The 19,515-nt window shown below is 51.9% G+C and overlaps 8 protein-coding genes across 8 annotated transcripts; 2 read left to right on the top strand and 6 right to left on the bottom strand.

Moving 5' to 3' along the window:
* Positions 1-446: 446 nt before the first annotated feature.
* HMPREF1120_00196 (uncharacterized protein) lies at positions 447-2,159 on the top strand. Its single transcript, XM_009154186.1, has one exon. The coding sequence runs from the start codon at positions 998-1,000 to the stop codon at positions 1,943-1,945; it is 948 nt and encodes a 315-aa protein (XP_009152434.1). The 5' UTR covers positions 447-997; the 3' UTR covers positions 1,946-2,159.
* A 462-nt stretch (positions 2,160-2,621) lies between these two features.
* HMPREF1120_00195 (uncharacterized protein) lies at positions 2,622-3,263 on the bottom strand (the record flags this gene model as incomplete). The annotated part of the gene is made up of 1 exon (XM_009154185.1): positions 2,622-3,263. One exon carries the CDS (start codon positions 3,261-3,263, stop codon positions 2,622-2,624), a length of 642 nt encoding a protein of 213 aa, XP_009152433.1.
* A 499-nt stretch (positions 3,264-3,762) lies between these two features.
* On the bottom strand, positions 3,763-4,857 carry HMPREF1120_00194 (uncharacterized protein; the record flags this gene model as incomplete). The annotated part of the gene is made up of 1 exon (XM_009154184.1): positions 3,763-4,857. The coding sequence occupies one exon, from the start codon at positions 4,855-4,857 to the stop codon at positions 3,763-3,765; it is 1,095 nt and encodes a 364-aa protein (XP_009152432.1).
* Positions 4,858-5,704: 847 nt separating this feature from the next.
* On the bottom strand, positions 5,705-7,677 carry HMPREF1120_00193 (AAT family amino acid transporter; the record flags this gene model as incomplete). The annotated part of the gene is made up of 5 exons (XM_009154183.1): positions 5,705-6,529; positions 6,584-7,119; positions 7,174-7,287; positions 7,438-7,465; positions 7,522-7,677. The coding sequence occupies 5 exons, from the start codon at positions 7,675-7,677 to the stop codon at positions 5,705-5,707; spliced, it is 1,659 nt and encodes a 552-aa protein (XP_009152431.1).
* A 1,641-nt stretch (positions 7,678-9,318) lies between these two features.
* HMPREF1120_00192 (dolichyl-diphosphooligosaccharide-protein glycosyltransferase) lies at positions 9,319-10,674 on the top strand. Its single transcript, XM_009154182.1, has 4 exons — positions 9,319-9,556; positions 9,665-9,863; positions 9,937-10,224; positions 10,312-10,674. The coding sequence occupies exons 1-4, from the start codon at positions 9,411-9,413 to the stop codon at positions 10,549-10,551; spliced, it is 873 nt and encodes a 290-aa protein (XP_009152430.1). The 5' UTR covers positions 9,319-9,410; the 3' UTR covers positions 10,552-10,674.
* Positions 10,675-10,877: 203 nt separating this feature from the next.
* HMPREF1120_00191 (MFS transporter, DHA1 family, multidrug resistance protein) lies at positions 10,878-12,845 on the bottom strand (the record flags this gene model as incomplete). Its single annotated transcript, XM_009154181.1, has 1 exon — positions 10,878-12,845. The coding sequence occupies exon 1, from the start codon at positions 12,819-12,821 to the stop codon at positions 10,878-10,880; it is 1,944 nt and encodes a 647-aa protein (XP_009152429.1). The 5' UTR covers positions 12,822-12,845.
* A 1,562-nt stretch (positions 12,846-14,407) lies between these two features.
* HMPREF1120_00190 (lysophospholipase) lies at positions 14,408-16,261 on the bottom strand (the record flags this gene model as incomplete). Its single annotated transcript, XM_009154180.1, has 1 exon — positions 14,408-16,261. The coding sequence occupies one exon, from the start codon at positions 16,259-16,261 to the stop codon at positions 14,408-14,410; it is 1,854 nt and encodes a 617-aa protein (XP_009152428.1).
* A 1,264-nt stretch (positions 16,262-17,525) lies between these two features.
* Positions 17,526-18,497, bottom strand: HMPREF1120_00189 (sulfonate biosynthesis enzyme; the record flags this gene model as incomplete). Its single annotated transcript, XM_009154179.1, has 1 exon — positions 17,526-18,497. The coding sequence occupies one exon, from the start codon at positions 18,495-18,497 to the stop codon at positions 17,526-17,528; it is 972 nt and encodes a 323-aa protein (XP_009152427.1).
* Between the last annotated feature and the right edge of the window lie 1,018 nt (positions 18,498-19,515).

The following is a 19,515-nucleotide window of genomic DNA, read 5'->3' as shown; positions in this document are numbered from 1 at the left end:
ACCTAGGCGCAGGTAGGTTCGACAAAGGTATTATATCTTGCAAGCAATCAAAACGTGGTGATTCGCTGTGATAGCTGAAACGGTTATCAACGCGGATATGCTCAACCAACATGTCTGACCACCCTCGGTACCGCCAATAGAAAGACTAGCCCTATCATCGACGCCAGGTTGAGGCGGCGACTTTGAACCCTTGAGTGGCAATGGCTTTTCGCATTTAGCGATAGAAGATACTTATCGCGATGGATAATGCTGAAGTTTGCGGGGCCCCAGGCTAGTCGCCATGCACTCTGCCATGATCATCGAAATCGTCAATGCGTAGCCGTCTAGTATCAGGCTCCGATAGGTGGGACTGTTCGACTTGCCAGATGAAGTAAGGTTTAGTCGCTTTAGAATGGTCTTTGCGCCAGATACCACCCCACGTCGCGTATGTTGTACATGCCCCCAGGCCCGCCTGTCCGACAGGATAGCATGAGTAGGAATAATCCGTCTGTTGTGAAAGGTCTGTTGCCCTGAGCGTGACTTTCTTGATTGACTTCGAGTTTATTGCGGCCTATCGCGGAAGCTAGGACTGTTCGACTTGCCCAATTCAAGACCGAGGCTTTTGCTGGGCCCCAACTAAATAGTCAGATGTTATTCTCGCAAGCGGCCACTTTCTTTCTCGGCCATCTATTATCCACCAGGGAGAGAAAGTCCAGCAGTCCGAGAGAGCAGTAGGTAATGTCGAGGCCATCCAAGCTGCACTGTGGACAGTTTCGTCCAACGATCTTTTCTTTTTCCATCGATAGTTAACGGAGTCCTTGTGGAGCTGGGCTGCTGTCTCACAGCGGTCCAAATCCGCGCAAAGCCTCATTGAGGTCGCCATAGCAGCATATAAGTCCCAAGACCTCAGTTCACCAGACGAGAGATAGAACAAAAAGAGCCATCCTCGATCAGCCCATCCAGAGCCTTTCTCTGCTCATCGAGACTTTTAGTGCTGCTTCCACCCCGTGCAATCAAGATGATCGCCCCTGTTGAGAAAAGCCTTGCGGAGGTCCACGTCCGAATTTCACCGGAAGAACTATCTTCCAACAAGATATCAAAACAGAACCTGGAAAAGGCCGTGGTGGCCCTTTCTGAAGATGGAGTTGTCATTTTGGATGGTGCCGTCTCAGAAGAAAGCCTTGACTTCTTGAACTCGCGTATGGTCGAAGAGGCAAAGGCTCTCCGCGAGGGCTCTTCAACATGGTTCAATTACAGCGACAAGGCTCAGAACATCCTGCAACACATGGTTCCAGAGCCCGAATACCTCTTACCTGATGTGCACGCCAATCCCTTTGCCCTGGACGTGTGCAAGACCATGATGGGTCCCGATCCAGTTCTCCGATACCACAAAGCGAACACGAATTTCCCTGGCGAGAGTCGGCAACCCGTCCACAGCGATGTGCATTATGAGCACCCACGCGCATGTTTCGCCCTAGCGGTCAACATGGTTTTGATTGACTGTTCTCCCGAGAACGGCTCCACCGAATGCTGGCCCGGTACTCACATCACCACGAAATTCTCCGACCAGAATGGCATGAAGGGCATCCACGAACACCTCTTGCACGAGAGAGTCAAGACTCATGGCGCTCCCATCCAGCCCACCGTCAAGAAGGGCGGGATTATCATCCGTGATATGCGACTTTGGCACGCTGGCATGCCGAATCGAACCCCGGATGAAGTGCGCGTCATGCTCAACCTCATCTACTTTGCCAACTGGTACCGAAGTCCCATGACCATCCTTTTCCCCAAATCTGCCGAATCGAAGGTGCGGGAACTGGAGCAGATGGGCGGCATGCAGATTGCCGCCGAGTTTGTCGACGAACTTGATCATACGACCCTGAAGCATACCCACGACTTCGGTCAGGATGACAAGAGGGAAGAGTTTGGTCGTTGGCACCACAAATTGGCAGATACTTCAAAGTGACACCATTGGGTGGGAAGTCTGGATCGGGTTGGAGTTGAGCGTAGTCGTCAACTGTTCTATCCATGTACATAACGGCCGGCGGTGCCTCTGGTTGCCACTGTTCCCCCAGTCAGAAATTCTTATATAGTTGTGGTGACCAGATCCACACTGCTCCCGAGCATATCGCGATGACATAAATAAAAGCTGCTATTGAACGCGGCAGTTGGTCCTTTGCTCTAGCTGTATCAACACTAATGTGCAGGATGTGGTCAGTGACACTAGTCAATGCCTAGTCCATAGGAGATCACCATTTTGAACTGGTTCAGGGCAGGGACATGGTTAAAGGGATGTCTTAGCCCGTACTGGGAAACTATGGTACAGATGCTGGGCAGGCTAAGTGGTGTTCAGGATGCCGGTAAAGCCGGCTGCCTCCTCGACAGACTGTGCCCTTCTTTGATTGTACCAAGATATCTGGCAAGGCGCCAGAGGTTGACACGACGGGCTCCATGCAAGTACAAAGTGTGAAAAGCTCCCGGCATCACAAAGGGATTCCTCATACCAAGCTGCCGCAAAAAGGATCCTGCAATCATCAGAGGACTTCGTAGGCTGCGATTCCACGTGCGATTTATTGGTCCTGCTCAGTGGTAGTAATGGTAATCTTCCTTCGCCAAAGCCGGTCTATGTCTGCTCCGATGCATCAATTCGTGTTCAACTCCTGCAACATCTCCCGAACCTCGGGCAAGTTCCCCGGCCTTTCGTTGTATATCGCAGCAATCAAACTGCTGTCGATATTGGGGAATTCCTTTTGCAGTTGTGCTTGAATCCTGTCACCTTCGCTCTGTGGCGCATTGGCTTCAAATTGTTGCATGTGCTCAACCTGGGCTGCTCGATCCTCCTGCTGCGCCAATAGCTGATCGGTATCTGTCCGACGGACGCCCTGCGAAGGGGCATGGGCCGCTGACTGTTGCTGAGGTTGGGAGTGCTGTTGAGAAGAGGAGTAGGGAGAGAATTGTGTCTGTGGAGGATATGATTGCTGCCTCGAACCTTGGGCAGGTTGACCGGCGTTGGAGGTGTTCTGGCTCGAAGCGTCGGCCCAGGGATTGTTGGACTCCATGATGCGCTGCTGGCGAGAGTTTGAGTTTTGGTTTTGAGGGAGGATCTGCTGTACTCGACCAACACGGCCGTCGGTGAGTTTGACTTTGATGCCTCGAGGATGGTTGTGGCGAGTGAGAAGTTGCGAGACTGTGCCTTGGACTTGCCGGCCGGTTCGTTGGTCGGCTTTCAGAACTATTGAAACCAGAAGACCGGGCTTGATCTGAGAGTATTGGGTGACTGGCATTAAAGATAGAGGCGAAGATGGGAACGTGCAACAGTAAGATGTGACCTACTGCCTGTGTTTGCCAGCACTTGAGATGCGAGCTTGAAGGGACGATGCGCAGGCAGCGCAATTCAAGAGAGTCTGTCAGGTGCCAGTGTCTGTCTTGATAGAATTGTGGCTCTCAGTGGATGACGTAAGACTGTTCTTGTCCCACTCAGGCTGGCACAGGCTACAAGTCAAGCCTGAATCAACCCAGGCACATATCTCCATAGGTATACAACGTTGTACAGTCTTGAACAACCGCAAAGGTCCATGACATCTTGTCACTCTAAGACGACGAAAAAAGTAAGAGCACGAGTAGCGAGTGTTCGTATTGTACAATGGCCACCCGTCAAAACTTCCAGGTCCTGTACATGCCGGCACGACTGAAGTCAACCTGGATCATGATAGTGGTGACCATGAAATGAGATGAGTATTTCCAACAACCTGAGCAGTGTCATCTCATCATCAGGACTCTTGTTCAAGAGTCCTTTATCGCCTTCACCAGCTCACCCAAATACTCCTCCTTGTAATACACACTGATACTAGCATGGGTTTCATCCTTGACCCTAAGAGTGGCATTCTTGCCCAGCCTTTCCGCGACTTTCTGGCCATGCTGCAAAGGCACCATATTATCAAACCTGCCATGCCACAACTGGACCGGCAAGTCCTTTCTGATATCCTCGATTCGAAACCCCCAATTGGAACTGGTACATATGACCGCGGCGTCCTGAACAACACTCGCCGCACCTTGGGCAAACGATTCTCGCGACGAGCGGAGATAAACGGCCACAAAATCAGGATTGTCCCAGATCTTCAGGTCCTTGGCGTGCATGCTGGATTTCGCCTTGTCGACCTGTGCCAGCAAAAGACGCTTGCGCTCCTCGTCACTAAGATCAGTGCGTCCCTCTGGCCAGCGACCGATCCACCAGGCAGAAAAGCCAGGGAGCAAGCGAAACCCGTACGTCCATCCAAGTCGACTCGCCAGATTCATCCCGGCATAGCCCATATCTGGCGATCCTAGACCACACACGATACTCACTGCCCGGAGCTTGCCTGCGGGAAGTCCACGCGCACATGCCAAGGCGTATGGTCCGCCACCACTGATTCCTAGGACTCCATACTTGCTGAGTCCCAGGTGGTCAGTGAGACGTTCAATGTCTTTGGCGTGGTCGAGCAGTTTGCGTCCGGGCTGTGGTGAACTCTGTCCGATGCCCGGGTGATCAACTGCTATTATTCGTGCCCCGACTTTCGAGGCTGCCGGGTCGAGATGTGCACCTTCGAAACGCGACCCTGGCCATCCGTGCACGTAGATGATGGGCTGTCCTGCAAGATCCCCGTATTGCGCGTAGCCTAGCTTTCGGCCATCAGGTAGTGTGAAGGTCGCTGAGCTCGCGTTGTCAAGGGGCAAACTGCAGGGAAGCGGTGACCCAGTGCCAGTGGCCGAGTCTGGTGATGAGGATGAGGATGAGGCTCCCCCTTGTAAATTGGGCTCACTGGGTTTGTTGCTGAGGAGTCGTGGAAATGCAACCAAGCTTTCGTAGAGTTGCTGGAATATTGTGGGCTGGGGAGGCATTGTGGCCAACAGTAGGGGTGCTGCCGCTACTGCTGGGTGGGTGGGCTGCAGTGGTCAAAGAGGCTGGCCTGGTTTACCCAAGACACGAGGGTTTGGCATATTAAAGCTGATTTTCCTCAGCTACGGAGTGAAGCGAACTAGGTAGGTTATAAGGCAGTACTCCAGCTCCCTGACTGGGATAGTATCAGGCTGCAACCTGCAATAGTGTACGAGACAATGCCGTTGAGTTTCTTACCTACTCTCAGGTGCCTGGGTATGATCTTCGCCGTCAGGCTGGTGGTCAGGCACAGGCACAGGCACAGGAGGAGAAAGGTATGCTGTCAGCCCTTGGACATCGCCGTGTCTTGTGACACGGTTGCAGGGGCCCCTCGTATACAGAAACAGAGCACATTGACCTACCGTGTAGAATTCCTGTGACCAGCCATTGTCGCCGCAAATACCCGCAGAGCGCCTATAAATGAATCTCCAATTGTCGTGCCAGTGAGATTAGAAATGTTGCCGTGCGCCCTGGAAAGTTACACAACTTGAAATAATCCAGGCACCCTGAAGCGGTCGAACCCAGGCCGGGGAATCCCGATAGGACTATAATAACTCTACATCAACGGCCGAGGATTTGATTTAGGCGGGAATACCTTGGAAGCACTGACGTACGTTTGGAGTTTCCATCAGCTTTTGTCCATCTTTGAAGATATCTTTGTATGCTGTGGTGGGTATTACACGGCAATATACCTTGGTAGCCTCGCGGAGGACATACATGACCTTGCTGCGCGACCTTGAGGAACAACACGGAGATCGTACAGTCTTCTATATTTTGGCTATAATACCTACTTCGCTTCGCTCCGTAGGATCAGAACGTAATGTACGACATGACCTTCTTCCAGCGAGGCAGAGCAGTGTACTCATCCAAGAACTCCTTCTCATCCGGATGGTCCCGCAGACGACGTCTGTCAATGGACAAGTCGACCTGGGTACTCGGGATGCAGAACCACCAGGTCCGGTGCCACAGTTTCCACCCAGCCCACATGAAGATGAAAACCGGCACTCCCAAATAGTTGGCGAAGAAGTTGGTAGCGTTCGGACTGCCTGAGAGCGGCCAGATGGAAGTATACCCGTTGCAAATAAGCATGAATGCCACAAGGAGAAAGCCGATGGCGGGAGCGACTGGGTATCCCCACTGCCTGTATGTGTATTGTTCTTCATGCAGCATGTCAACACCTTGAGCCTTTTGTGCGGCCCGCCAACGGAAGTTGCACAGAAAGATCGTGAGCCAGAAGATGAAGAAACCAGTGCCCGAGAGGGACGAGAACCAGCCGAACACCTGAGCTCCTGTTTTGGAGACATTCAGGTAGCTGAGGCCGACGCCGACGAGTGTGGTGAGGATGAGCGCGGTGATCGGACGGCCTTGGCGATCGGTTTTGCCGAAGATTCGAGGAGCCATTCCGACTGTCGACATGTACAGAAGCATCCGTGACGACGCATACAAGGAAGATGTTCCAACACTGCACACGCAGATAAGAATGATGGCATTGAGCACATCTGGAAGAGCTTTGATGCTGGCGCGCTTGATGGCGACGATAAATGGCGAGGCGTTGACGTCCGTGCCTCCCAAGAGGTTGGGGTCGGTGTAAGGCACCAGGATGCTGATCAGGATGCAAGTGATAACGTAGAAGATCTTTGGTCAAGTCAGGATGCATGCAAGCACAAACTGAAAAGAGAGGATACTCACAAATATGCGAATCCAAACGGTTTTGGCAGCCCGCGGAATGTTGTGTCTCGGCGAGGCACTTTCTCCGGCGATGACACCGACAATTTCAATTCCACCACAAGCAAATGCAGCTGTTACAAAGACTGCAGCCATGCCATGGAACCCCTGAGCAAAAGCTCCAGGGTCCAGCCAGTAACTACCGTCATATTTCTGACCTGTCGGACCACCGCCGCCGATGAGGACCAAGGCAACAATAATGAACATGATGACCGAGATGACCTTGATGCTGGAGGTGTAGAATTCTGCTTCGCCGAAGGCCCGAACGGGCATAAAGTTGATGAAGCAAGTGATGCCCAGAAATATTGTGATTGCAGCAGCCGTCGGCATTGGATGGTTCCAGTAATCGATGATGATTGCAAACGCGGTAGCCTCCACAGCGAACACGGCGATCCAGCAACCCCAGTACTGCCACCCTACAGCAAAACCGAGCGCAGGGTCAACGAATCGAGAGGCGTAAGAGACGAAAGAGCCGGAGACTGGATAATGAACCGCGAGCTCTGTGTTTGTGAGATTAGCTGGGGGTTGCCGAAGTACTGGTTGGCGGTACTCACCTGTCAGAGAGGCCATCATCAGGTAAAGGGCAATCGAGATGCAAGAAAATGCAATCACGACGGCCGCAGGGCCGCCTCGTTTCAGTGCTGAGCCAGTACCGATGAAAAGACCAGCTGTCGGTAAGAAGGTTCCCAGTCAGCATTCGAGCAAAGTAAGAACAAGGGTGTACTGATCGAAGGCCACCTCTTTGGAAGACAGAATGTCGTTCCAAGCAAAGCAGAATCCGGGCTTCATAAGGCATTTGCACAAGACAATTGACTCACTTCCGATATTGCTTCCGATTGCAATCATCTAAAGCTCATTGTTAGCACCGACAGACATTGCAAGTTCTAGTCCGCACTGCGTACCTGCACATGGCGGCTAGACAACTTGCGCTTCAGCCCTTCGTGGCCAAAACGAGCGTTTGGCTGTTCGATGACCACGGCATTCTGGGAACTTTCCGAAGGGGTGAGATCGGTCGAGACGCCCTCCACTGTTTGGTTCTTCTCATAGATGGACTCCATGGCCTGTCTTCTTTTCAGAGTGCCTGCGAAGGAAAGGAGCTCCGTGCAGAATGGTGGTTATCCCTGCTTCCACATTCATATACAAGTAGCCTGGCGATGCCGGGGAAGAGGACCCTCGTGAGGCCTGAGCGAACTCCACTTTGGCCTTATCCCTGCGTGGCAATCGGATAAGGGAAAGTTCGCAGCGAAAATTGATTTGCAATGGATATACAATGTTGTAACAGTCTGGATCGGCGGACGGTGCTGAAGTGCCCACATGGTCAAAGCGGCCAAGTCCCTTCCACGCTGAAAATTTCTGGTCCAAAAACGTGTTCTACCCCATGATCTGACAAGACGGCCTACCCAAGACCCCTGAATTCCCAAGCTCTTGTTGAAAGTGTGGGGACCCCGAACAATCCAGGTTGCTTTTCGACAACAATCGCGCTGGGGCCAGGCTCTATTCATGACTACAAACGTCGTTTTCTTGGTACTTCGGAGCCTTTCAGATCCTCGGCTGAGTTCCTCGCACATCTTTCGGGGGGCGCTGACCCTTTACGGAGGACAAAGCTCCGCCACAAGGCCGTTCCTAGAAAGTTTTTGAGATGAATCTTTGGGTAGCAGAGCGCTGATAACCATCAAGCATAGCTTGAAATGCTGGGTTACATTGTTGTCCTCACCTTCGTCCATTATGGACTTCAAGCAGCTGTGGCAGGAGAGGCAGAACTGCTGTAAGCCGTTGTTAGTATTTTCCATTCGCAAGACGCTTTGCCTATTGGCAGCCACCGCAGATGGACTTTTACACACTTCATTGACCATGGATGGAAGCGCATTCGCTTCACCTTGACCTTTAAACGCCCTGATCCAGAAGCACACCGAGCGTGGAAGTGGCTAAAGGCGGAGCGATTGGTAACTGAGTTACCATTGTCACTTGCAGACCCGTCTATTTTTGTCCCGGGGAAGGCTCACGGTCCGGGGGCCAATCGGATATCGAATTCGCGCCGAACATCGCTCCAAGACACCTAGGTGCAAGAGTACCAGTGTATCGGTCTCAGGCTTATCGTCGCACCGACATTAATCTGGAGCGCGAGCAAGAGGACTCTGTTCTTCTTAATAATAAATAGTAGTAGGTAGCAATGCTCCTCGATCAGGAATGTGGTGCCCGCTTGGTACGACCGGAGTCACCAGGATATATCGAAGATAGGCAGACGAGAGAGGTGGAAGGCTCGTTATGTAACAAGATGCAGCATATTAACCGAGTCAGCCTCGTCTCATCCTTTGGTTGTATAAATCTCGGCTGCCGCTGTTTGTCGCTGCAGCACGTCGATGGTCAGCCTCGGAGTAAGCAAGCTCCCAAGGCCCCTAGCTGTCACTGCAGCGACTGCCGTTCAAGGCAAAGACTGCTGGACCAAGTAGACCGGCTGGGTCTGTCTTCCTGGTGAGATGGCCTGCTCCTACGCTCGGGGCGAGTTGCAAAGGGCATCGACAAGCACAATCGTGGCCTTCCAGTTTGTAGAGCTTGAACGAGGAATACGTCGGCCCTTGTACCCGTACAGAGCGGCATCAGTCCCAGTCCAAAACAGGCTAGAATCATTGCAGCCCGTCGACATCCTTTAGCTTGGCATGTTTGCCGCGCGGAGATGGCACTGCATGGGGGCTGCAATCCATCTGGCGACGTAGCAGTTGTTAAAGGTTCCAAAGCCTGAGGTCCATTGAAGACCAGGTGCAGTGGTGACCGCCCTTCTCTTCGACAAACCATGCGCTTACAATCGTTCCTGTCGCAGGCTTGCCTGTTTCTTTCCGCCCTTCAAACCGGCGTCGCGGCCGCTGCCTGGAGCTTTACGGATGGCTCCGTCAGCGTTACGGCCAAAGGCGCAGGTGTCGGCGGCGGCTTCAAAGAGACGTATGTACTCTGCTGACCTTTCCCAGCCTCATAACCCCAGATTTTGCCTGGATATACACTCGTATCAACCCCTTAGAGACAAGAAAATGAGGCTAACCACTTACCTAGACTTACTCCGTCCAAACCATTGACCGTCCCAGTAAAGTTGGGCGCAGCCGACACGCTCAAAGTGATTTTGACCACCCAGGAGGGCAAGTCGGCGAAACGACCACACCAAGCATTCCTTCTTCTACAAGATTCCAACAAGAAGCTCGACGTCTCGTATCCATTCAGCGTCAAAGAGTCCGGGAAAGCAAAGCTCGAATTGGTGAGTTTAGTCGTGGACAAATCCAGCACGAGTGCGAATGCTTGGGACGAGACCCTGACTTCTATTGGCACAGACACATAAAGACCTACCACTCCAGTTCCTACGGTCGACATCTCCGCTGAGCGCGAGTATCGTGATTGCCTCGTTTGGCGCGTCGGAGGGCTACAACAGCGAGGCCTTTGCCTTGACAATCGAGCTGGACCCGAACGCCCCTATCCAAGCCTCGGAAACACCACTCCGTTACGGCAAACTGCCCGAGATACACCACATCTTTCGACCGGACCCAAAGAGCCCGAACATTGTCATTACTTTAGTATTTCTGGGGACAGTTCTCGCAACTTTGCCTGCCTTGCTTGGGACCGTAAGTCGATTCCCCTCAATACAACCAATCAATCGTTATGGCTGTGCTTCCATTTAGAGCAGAAATGCTAATATGTGTCTACGTCAGTGGATTTACCTCGGCGGAAATATCAACCATCTGGGAAGAGCGCTCTCCCACCTACCCATCTCTCATTCTCTGTTCCTCGGCTCCATTGTGGGCATAGAAGGCGTCTTTCTACTCTACTATACAGTCTGGAACCTATTCAAGACCCTACCGGTGCTTCTGGCATTGGGCGTTGTGGCGTTTCTGTCCGGAGGCAGGGCACTTACCGAAGTCCAAGAACGTCGTTTAGCCGGCCTGCGGTGAAAGGAGACCAGACATTCAAAAGTTGAGAATTACATTTCGTACAAAATAGAACCATAGAGGAAATCCATAACATGAGAAAAATCATCAAATGCCATCTATGTCTTTCTGGCAAACACTACTACTATCAGCCATACTTCGTATTAACTCCCGTAACAAGATCGTACAGCTCCGAGGCGCTAAAGCCGTTTATTATGTGAGGTCAAACTTGCGACCACGGGATCATTATGGATAGTATACAACCATTTATCAAAAGTCTGTTCTGTTCTGTCTTCCCATCCCCTTTTTCTTTTTGGCATTCCTGTTCTTCTCCATTGAATGATTATGCATCACGAAGCATCAGCCTCAACCTGAACACTATGCGTCATGATCTGCCTCGCAATCTTACTTCTTGCCCTGATCTTCTCCCCATTAAACAACAACACCCACGGCACAACAGTAAGCAAAGCACTAATCCCTCCCAACAAACTACTCGCGCCCGGATACCCTAAATTCCGAAACATCTGGACCGTAAACAACGGAAACACCGCAGCCATCATATTTCGCATGAAACTCTGAGCGGCTAGAGCTGAAGACGCATATCGATGATACACATCGGCCAAGTAATTAAACACCGCCAAATAAATGACAAAAATGCCCATTTGAGCAACACCGATAGCAATGACGGGCGAGATCCAATGCACAGAACTGTACGTCGTCCAGCCAAACCAGAACAATCCGATCGGCAACAAAATGGACTCGAGGCAGGCGAAATAGAGTCGACCTTCGGGGCTGGTGGTCAGTTTGGGCCAGCGCGTCCGTGCATATTGGGCCTGGTAGATGGAGACCACAGTGGCGAGGATGGTGCCGATGGAGATGGATGCGAATACGGCGCCGTTTTGTTCGGTCGTGAATCCATGCCGGGTGGAGAAGACCAAAGGTAAGACGCTGAATGTCATGTACAACAATGCCCAGGCGAAGGAGACCCAGAGCGAGAAGAAGAAGACGACGGTCTCGGTTGCCAGCAGTTTGAACGGGAGAGTGATGGATAGGTAGAGCATGTGGGTGAGCGAGGAGCGGGATTCGTCGGCTAGGACTTTGTATCTGATGCGTTGCGTCGTCCAAGTTCTGCTTTTGTCGTCCAGGACCATCTTTTCACCGGCTGTGTGGGTCGTATCGGTATCGGATGCCACCTGTTGAGTACCAGTACTGGTGTTATTGGTGGTGTTTTGCTGCGAGAGACCTCGGTATTGGTCCATCTTCTCCAAATACTCATTAATAACCCTCGCCTTCCGACTGAGCAAAACCGACCCCCTCGTCTCCTTAAAGAAGAACCATACCACGACAACCATGATCCCCAACGAGATGATCTGGTGATAATAGATCCAGCGGAAACTGGCGCGGCCGACGATGAAACCCGAACATAATGGCCCTATCCCGGTCCCAGCGAGCGCTGAACCACTGTAGATTGCCATCGGGGTATTTCTGTGCCTGGCATCGTAGAGATCCGACACGACGCCGCCGACCATGGTTGCAAAAGTACTTGCTCCCGCACCGACGAAAAACCTCGCGACCAACATGCCGGCATATGAAGGGGTTGTGGCACATGCAATTAGCCCGGCGAGAAATAGAATGGCCGATCCGATAAACACCGGTCGACGTCCGTTGATTTCGGAAAACGGAGCCAGAATCATGGGTGACAGTGCGAATCCGCCGCACCATGTTGTCACGCCCGCGCTGAAGGCGACTTGTGATAGATTCCATTTCTGGCGTTGTGGTGCCGAGGCGATCGAGTATGCGCCGGCGCTGTAGGCTGCTGCGAAGGTGCAGTAACATGACAGGATTAGAATGATGGTTTTGTGCGTTGATGACCAGGTTAGTGGTGATTCGTATTTTTTGAGGTTCGGCGGCTTGGGCGGCTTGGGCGGTTTGATGTCTGTGCCTGTGCCTGTGTTGCTGGGTGTTGTGGTGGTGGTAGAAGGTGGATAGATTTCGTCAAAGTCGATCTCTGTTTCGAAGGTGAGGTATTCGTAGCGGATGTCGTTGTGGTCTTCTTGGTTGTGACCATGATGGCCGTGATGTGGAGGCGGTTCGAGAACCGGTACGGGTTCTTCGTTGGATATTATGCTTTGTATATCGATGCTACTGCGGCGTCTTGATCCGTCTTGTAAAGAGGTCCTGGGCCCGTGTTTTTCGAGATCTGAAGGCTCGACTGGTTGTTGTTGTTGTTGTTGTTGTTGTTGCTGTTGCTCTTGTTCTTGCGTCCTTGTCCTCGCCACAGCAGGCGGCGACATGACTTTTTCGTCCGCGTTGGTACCTTGGACCATTCCGTCTGCCGTTGGAATTGTGCAGAACAGAACCGTGGTTGGCGAAAGCGTTCAGGTGATTCGAACCAGTCGATCAAGTATGTACCCGTAAGTACAGTATCTTATCATGTCATTGTGCAAGACTCGAGGTCTTCTCTGCCATCATTCTGCAAATACCGAGGTTTGGATGGGTATATTTGTATTCGAGCGCAGTGGTAGGTCTTTTGATTCTTTCTTTTTCGGATATCCTCTACGCCCTGCAACACATCGGGGGAGGGGGGCCAACATAAAAAAACAGTCACAGCACAACTACTATCAGTACTAGTAGTAGTAGCAAACTTGAACTGGAGGACCGTGGGATGAACCTCAATACGCCATCATGTCCTTTCTCCCCACAACCCGGGTATCGGCAACGCTTTGGGTCAATCTCATTCGCGGGAGGACGTTGGGGTACCTCCGAGGACATGGGGAGTCAACCTCCTTACTAATCAAGATCCGGCAAGGAGATGCGCGTTGCTGTTAGATCATTGCTTGTTTTCTTGACGTGGGCAGACTTAAAAATCACATCACCTCGGTCGGCCGCGGTCCTTCGTGTGAGGGGGCCGAGATAGGTCCGGCGATAGACAACACCATCATCATTATCAACATAGACCATGAAAGCTGTTACCTACCGTGTGTCCTTGCGTATGTTTAGACGTTCGTACAACTGAATGCGTCGTTGCTCAAAAAGCGGAAATGGAGAGGGCAACGTGAAATAAATATCTTATTATGTGCGCATTGGTCTAAAACGCCTGACCTTCAAGCGGAGGCTGAACTAGCTATCAGGAATTCATTTAGTATGGCTGTGGCCATCACAGTATACTCGTGCACTGCAGCACAGGAAATCGATCCAAGTTCGAGTTTTCCCGAGTATAATCCTGCCTCGGTTGATATTGTGGAAGGGCGTGCTACCTTACACGGGCTCCGAGAGAACTTTTTGGGGTAGTACAACGTACAACGCAAGGCAAGGCTGATGACGACAAGCCACTGCGAGGCGCAGTAGCAAGGCTGAACGCAAGGGTTGTACATCCCTCCCACCCTTTCTCAATAATGGAAGCTTGAAAGAACTCAGGCACCTCAGCTTGAACGCAGCATGGAACTTGAATCATGGCATCGAGCCCTCAGGATTAAGTTGTTTCATGTAGATATGGACAAATCCAAGCCTGAGCGTACGCGAAACACGCTTTATTGGGGTGCCATAGCTCACTTATCCGGGTTTGCGCCAGAAGAGATTGTCCGCCTTGCTAGCTCTGGTAAGCGGCCACGCTCAGTATCTCCCTTTATATCACGTTGTAAGCTCAGTGGTACATCTCATTTAGACTCCAAAACCATGTCCAACCATGCCAGTGCCCGTGCCTATGCACCTTCCTTTTTGTCTTTACCCAAGACGCACGACCAAAAGCCATCCCATCCAGATAATCAATCAAGTCATCCAAGATCAAATACAGATAACCAACCCCAGCATGCATCTGCTTGTATGAAAGCGTCTTAACGCCCAAGATTGTAGTTTGTGTATTTCGCTTCGTTCCCAAGAATTATAATATCGAGCTTACCGCCATGGCTGCAGCAACGACTGTAGCCCACCGACTAATCAGCATGGTCGTAGCGGCACGAGAGTCAATATCGACAGTTTGAAGGATAGGAGTCGGTTCGTAGGGCTTGGGCGTGGACGAGTCGACGGTACCATTCCAGCAGAACTTGTTGAAACAGCTGGTACAGACGTCAGGGACATCCGTACCCGTTCGTTCCAGACTGCGGCTGATAATGGCACAGCCCACGCACGCGGGCCACGTCTCCTCCACAGTGCCGTTGCCCATACTCGCGACGTTGAGGCCATTCAAGATAATTGCATCTCGGTAAGAATTGTTCGTTTCAAACGTAAACGTCGACTCATTGCTCAATGTCACATATGGAGAATTGGGAATGTAAACGACCAGAGGCGGGATATGAGTTCCTGACGTAAAATTGGACGTATTGCAACCAAAAAATGTCGGGCGAGTGTTCAGCCCCAGATTGACGATCGTGTTTTGGTCCGGGATGCTCGGGAAGGCGGTGTTGTTTGCGACGTCGCTCAACGACCGCTCGTAGGTGGCGACCAGTGCCGTTCCGTTGGGCCAGTTGTAGTCGGTGTCGGCGGAAGAATCGACGGCGAAGATGACGTCGACGTTCCGATTGGGTTGGATTAGAGGGTGTAACGGAATATTTTGAAGATCCTCGCCTCCATCGACAAGAGTAAGCCGTGTTGAGTTGGCCCCTGGGTCGGTCTCCGGACGGTACTTGTAGAACGGGTTGGGGGTATAATCGGCAATATCGTTGTTGTCCTTGCCCAACCCGTCCAGTATGGTTTGAAGGAAGCTTTTCAGCGTCTTTGAGATGTCGGTCGAATTGATGTTGAGAAGAAACTGGTTGAACAAAGAAGACGAGGTCCCCATGACAAAGCCGGCGTTGTCAAATCCCACCACGCACTTGTCGTTGTCTACCACCTCGCCGGCCGTAAAGTTGGTGCCTAGATATTGCGTAGGAACAAATCCATAGACATCGGCATCCCAGGTACCCATCTCGAACGCGTTGAATTCGAATACAGTCGTGTTCCCGGAAATCAATGTCTGGCCTGGGGCCCGTCCGTCGGCAACAAGGATAGGGAAGGGATGTTCGCCCTTTTTGAATGCGTCTGTTAATGCAATCGACGACCAAGTATAGGCCGGCCCGCCATCCGTGGCGTTGATCAGTTGGAACGAGAGTGCGCGGCCCCATACATCGGTCAAGGAGATGTCAAATCCTGCATCTTCCTTTCCTGTCACATCGCTCGCCAAGTGTGTATAGTACTCGGCCGTGTCAAATATCTGAAGACCGCCAGTGTCGGGACCCTCGAGGACGGAATTCCCAAATTCCCACACTGATCCGTTTGTTTCTGCTTGTAACGCTCCGACCGAGGTCCAGTTGTTGACCATGAGAGACCCAACAAGCCAGCCGCCTCCACTCAAGCCTGCTAGGTACGTCGCCGACTGTAGCAGCCCGCCCAGCTGTCCCGTGCCAGTATTGTTGTGTGTCCGCGAATCGAAAGCCTTGAGTGCGCCAGCTCCGTTCATCAAGGCTCGCCAGCCACCTCCAGACGCCGCAATGCCGATATTGGGCAAAGCAGAGACATTGTTGGAGACCTTCTCAATGTATGCACTGGCATCAAACCCCGAGATGTTCAGACGTGTTAGGAGCGTGCGCATCGGGTCGATGGTATTGTTCCTCCTGGTCTGCAGCCAGGCCGTTTCATTCGGCGACAGCGAAGCCGCGCTTCTTACGGAAGGTCGACTCTCGGGACATGAGATGTGCGTCGGCGTATAATCGTGGGGAGAGTTCGGTAGGGCTCGACGCAGGTGGCCGACATCTCTCATAACATCGAGGTACGCATCCTCGGCTGATATAGAATATGCTGTTCCAAAACACCATTGTTAGCCCACCATATGTTCAATGGACAATCATCCTTACCATGTGTGCCAACAGCCAGAGCGCCCCAAACAGCTGTTAGGATGGGGAGTTTCATCGCAACGATTGTCCTAGCGATCACGTAGCACAACAAGACAAAAACCAGGTTTTACCACCACCGAAGAAAAGAAGGACCATGGAAGATAACTATAGAGTGGTTCGATATTAATGGGACTCGGACTGGCCAGCAGGGTCCCGGAATTGAAAAGATTGAATGGCGCGCGGGTTAAGAATACTGCTGGAGCCACCAGACGGGGAAAACAGAGGAGGATGTTACCCACTGCGGGATCGAGAAGATGTCAATCATTTGATCCACCGCTGCACAATCTTATTATACCAACTTATCTGACAGTCAGCTTAAGGCAGACGCAGAATGTTTACCGCGATCGATGTCACTCATCACCCTCCGGCTGATCCGGTCATACGGACATTGAAGGCCCTGCAGTGGCGGGCCTCGTTGTCAATGTCAAAGACTCAGTGTGGCAGGGCAGCCCGACAAGGCTTGTGAAGCTGAATGCGACCCGTCATCGACACATACCAGGTAAATGCGGCCTAGGTTGCGTGGCACATTTCTCCATCGGGACGCATCAGTGGCTCATCTGGGACAAATGCCCAATCACAGCTCAGCGCTGCCTCGAAGCTGTCCCTGATCTGCGTCATACGCATCTTGTTTAGCTGCAGTGCCGGGTGGCCGTACTATTACTAGCAGCACTAGCACTGCATAACTTGCAGTGCCAGTGTGGCACAAATTAATGCCCCACTGCAGGCTGCCGGTTGCCTGTGCCACTCACTGCCAAACTCCGCCATAAGCCGGTTGGTCGCATTGCTGACTAAGATACCTACCTTACTTAGCCCTCTGTGAGCCCGACTTGTGCGAAGGCTCGGCCAGTGGGTTTGGGCTACATTGATCACTGTGACAACCCGAACAAACCTTCGTGTTCGTTCTCGTTCTCGCCAATCTGGTCCTCTTTGAGCCCATCGCCACACTCAACTTGAGCATCCATCCGGCTCCCTGGTCACAGTGTGGTAATTGGCCTGCGGTTAAACTGGGTAAAGTGGTAGGTTGTCTGCAACGCAAAGTTGTAGCTAATCTTGCAACGAGGTAGAACAAGAATACCATTAAAAGTCGTTATCAAACCGAGGAATCAATGTCTGCCAGAGACCAACGAGGATCTACTCGTCCCGGTAGCTCACGACCTTGCCAAACGTGTCCGCCATGCCCCAGGTACCACTCCGCAGACAGGTCAACTGGACAATCTGCGAGTGATCGACGAAGAGGTTGACATCAATGCCAAACTCTCGAATATACCAATTGAACACCGGGGGATCTGCAGCCTCGAACATGACCTTTTCCAAAGGCAGATCCCGCAGAATGGCCTGAATCACATCCGTTCGCCAGGTCTTGACGTTTTCCGTGATCCCCTCACTCTCGATCATCATCCTTTCCACTCCGGCTTCGATAAACTTCTTGCCCAAATTGACCACCTTGCTGGGATCCGAGGTGCCAGCGGCTTCCAGATCTTCCGCCGCCGTGTCACCGCCTGCACCGAATTGAATCCCGAGCTCTGGTTTCGCCTTAAGTCCCATGCTGTGCACCTTGTCTACCAGACGAAGCCAGTCGTCTGGTGGGAACGACAAGAATCCGGCCGACAATTCAACGACATCGAAACCGATGTCCTTGCATTTCCGCAAGTACTTTTCCACCACGGTGTTAGCATCCGGCTGAGTTAGCACATGCTCCATCCACCCGCCGGTGCTGACATAGACGTCGTGCTGATGAGCCAGGTCGACAAGTTCTCTGACCGCGCCCTCGGGCATCAGTGCAAAGCTACCTCCGGCGAATTTGAGCCCGTCCACGTGGTACCCCATGGTCTCTAGTACATCTTGAAGATGCCGCTTTCCGTAAGCTGAGTAATATGGTCCACGGATCTCCGTCACTCCTCTGTTGCGAGGCTTTGGCGTCCGCGGATTGTGTCGGATGAACCCAAATCCATTTTCCTTGTCCTGAAGCAGCGTCTTGACCTGATTCTGGACAGGAGTGGTGGATAATAGGCGCTGACCACTGGTATGCTGTACCCTTGGCAGCACTGTATTTGGGGGTCTCAGTGCTTTGGTAAGCAGCTTCGTGGCGCTTTTGGCTGCCATCTTTCGATATAGAATTGGCGAACTCCGGGAAGTATACACTCGACAGCACAGGAGGATGTCGAGTTTGAACGAGTGTTCAAAGTTGATATTCCTGGTACTGGCATTGTCCGACTTTCGAGCATTGTTTATATAACTATTCCGCGGGGAGGCAATGTGACGTCAGATGGCTGCGTGGGCATTTCATGTTGCGGCCGATGATCTGCTTGTCGGTTCGATCATATGCCTGTACAACTTCTTGAACAGTGATAGAGGCGGTTTTAGACGTGCAGAACATTGCCCTAATCGATCAGACTACGCCGGGAAATGATTTCCGGCACCAATGGTGGTGGAGGTCCCGCCCCATTCCACCGTGCTTTGATCGACCACATCCATAACACATGTTCTGTAGTACTAGTACTCCGGTCTCGGGAGAACCAGTTAGTAAAGTGATCTCGATTACATGTGTATACCGAGATTGATGAGTGTGGTACATGTGCCTATACATGATCTGGTAGGAACATCGCCTGGCTTTGACCTCAGTCCGGTCACTTTCTAGTGTCCGCAAATTGCCGGACAAGAACGTAAAACGCCTATGCAGTAACGGTAGGTCCGCGGACCGGAATAGAAAGAAACACTTGAAGGGCTGATTGGATTCGGTCCTCGCGCGAATAGCATATGTAGACGCCCTGGCCACAAGTGTGTACCTTTGCGAAAACAGAACAGCAATGCATCCATTCCTCCAGGAAACGACGCTATTCGATCCGATGTCGGGCATATGAAAGCTGGCAGTCAGCTTCATTTTCTTCATTTTCAGGTCCTCTAGTCAAGAAATAGTCGAGATGCCGTCGAGAGACAACAAGGTTGAAGAGCTGTGTCAGTGTTATCCAAGCAAGCACTATGAATTGATTGCTAGGATTCCCCAGAGCGACTTCGGAGGTGTCTCTCTTCGGCCGTTCAACAATGTCAAAACGCCCTGGATATTGCAGAACTCGTGCTGCGACTTGAATATAGTGATGAAGGAGCGACTTTCACAACGACA

The sequence above is a fragment of the Exophiala dermatitidis genome (assembly GCF_000230625.1).
Source record: "Exophiala dermatitidis NIH/UT8656 unplaced genomic scaffold supercont1.1, whole genome shotgun sequence".
NCBI classification, from domain to species: domain Eukaryota; kingdom Fungi; phylum Ascomycota; class Eurotiomycetes; order Chaetothyriales; family Herpotrichiellaceae; genus Exophiala; species Exophiala dermatitidis.
Note: the sequence above shows the minus strand (reverse complement) of the source record. Positions and strands in the feature narration are given on the sequence as shown.

Bases quoted from the DNA above. Each gene is read 5' to 3' on its own strand.
- HMPREF1120_00196 (XM_009154186.1), top strand. From the start codon at position 998: ATGATCGCCCCTGTTGAGAAAAGCCTTGCGGAGGTCCACGTCCGAATT.
- HMPREF1120_00192 (XM_009154182.1), top strand. From the start codon at position 9,411: ATGCGCTTACAATCGTTCCTGTCGCAGGCTTGCCTGTTTCTTTCCGCC. The intron at 9,864-9,936 runs GTGAGTTTAGTC...CTATTGGCACAG, and splicing joins GGAAAGCAAAGCTCGAATTG to ACACATAAAGACCTACCACT. The intron at 10,225-10,311 runs GTAAGTCGATTC...TGTCTACGTCAG, and splicing joins TGCCTGCCTTGCTTGGGACC to TGGATTTACCTCGGCGGAAA.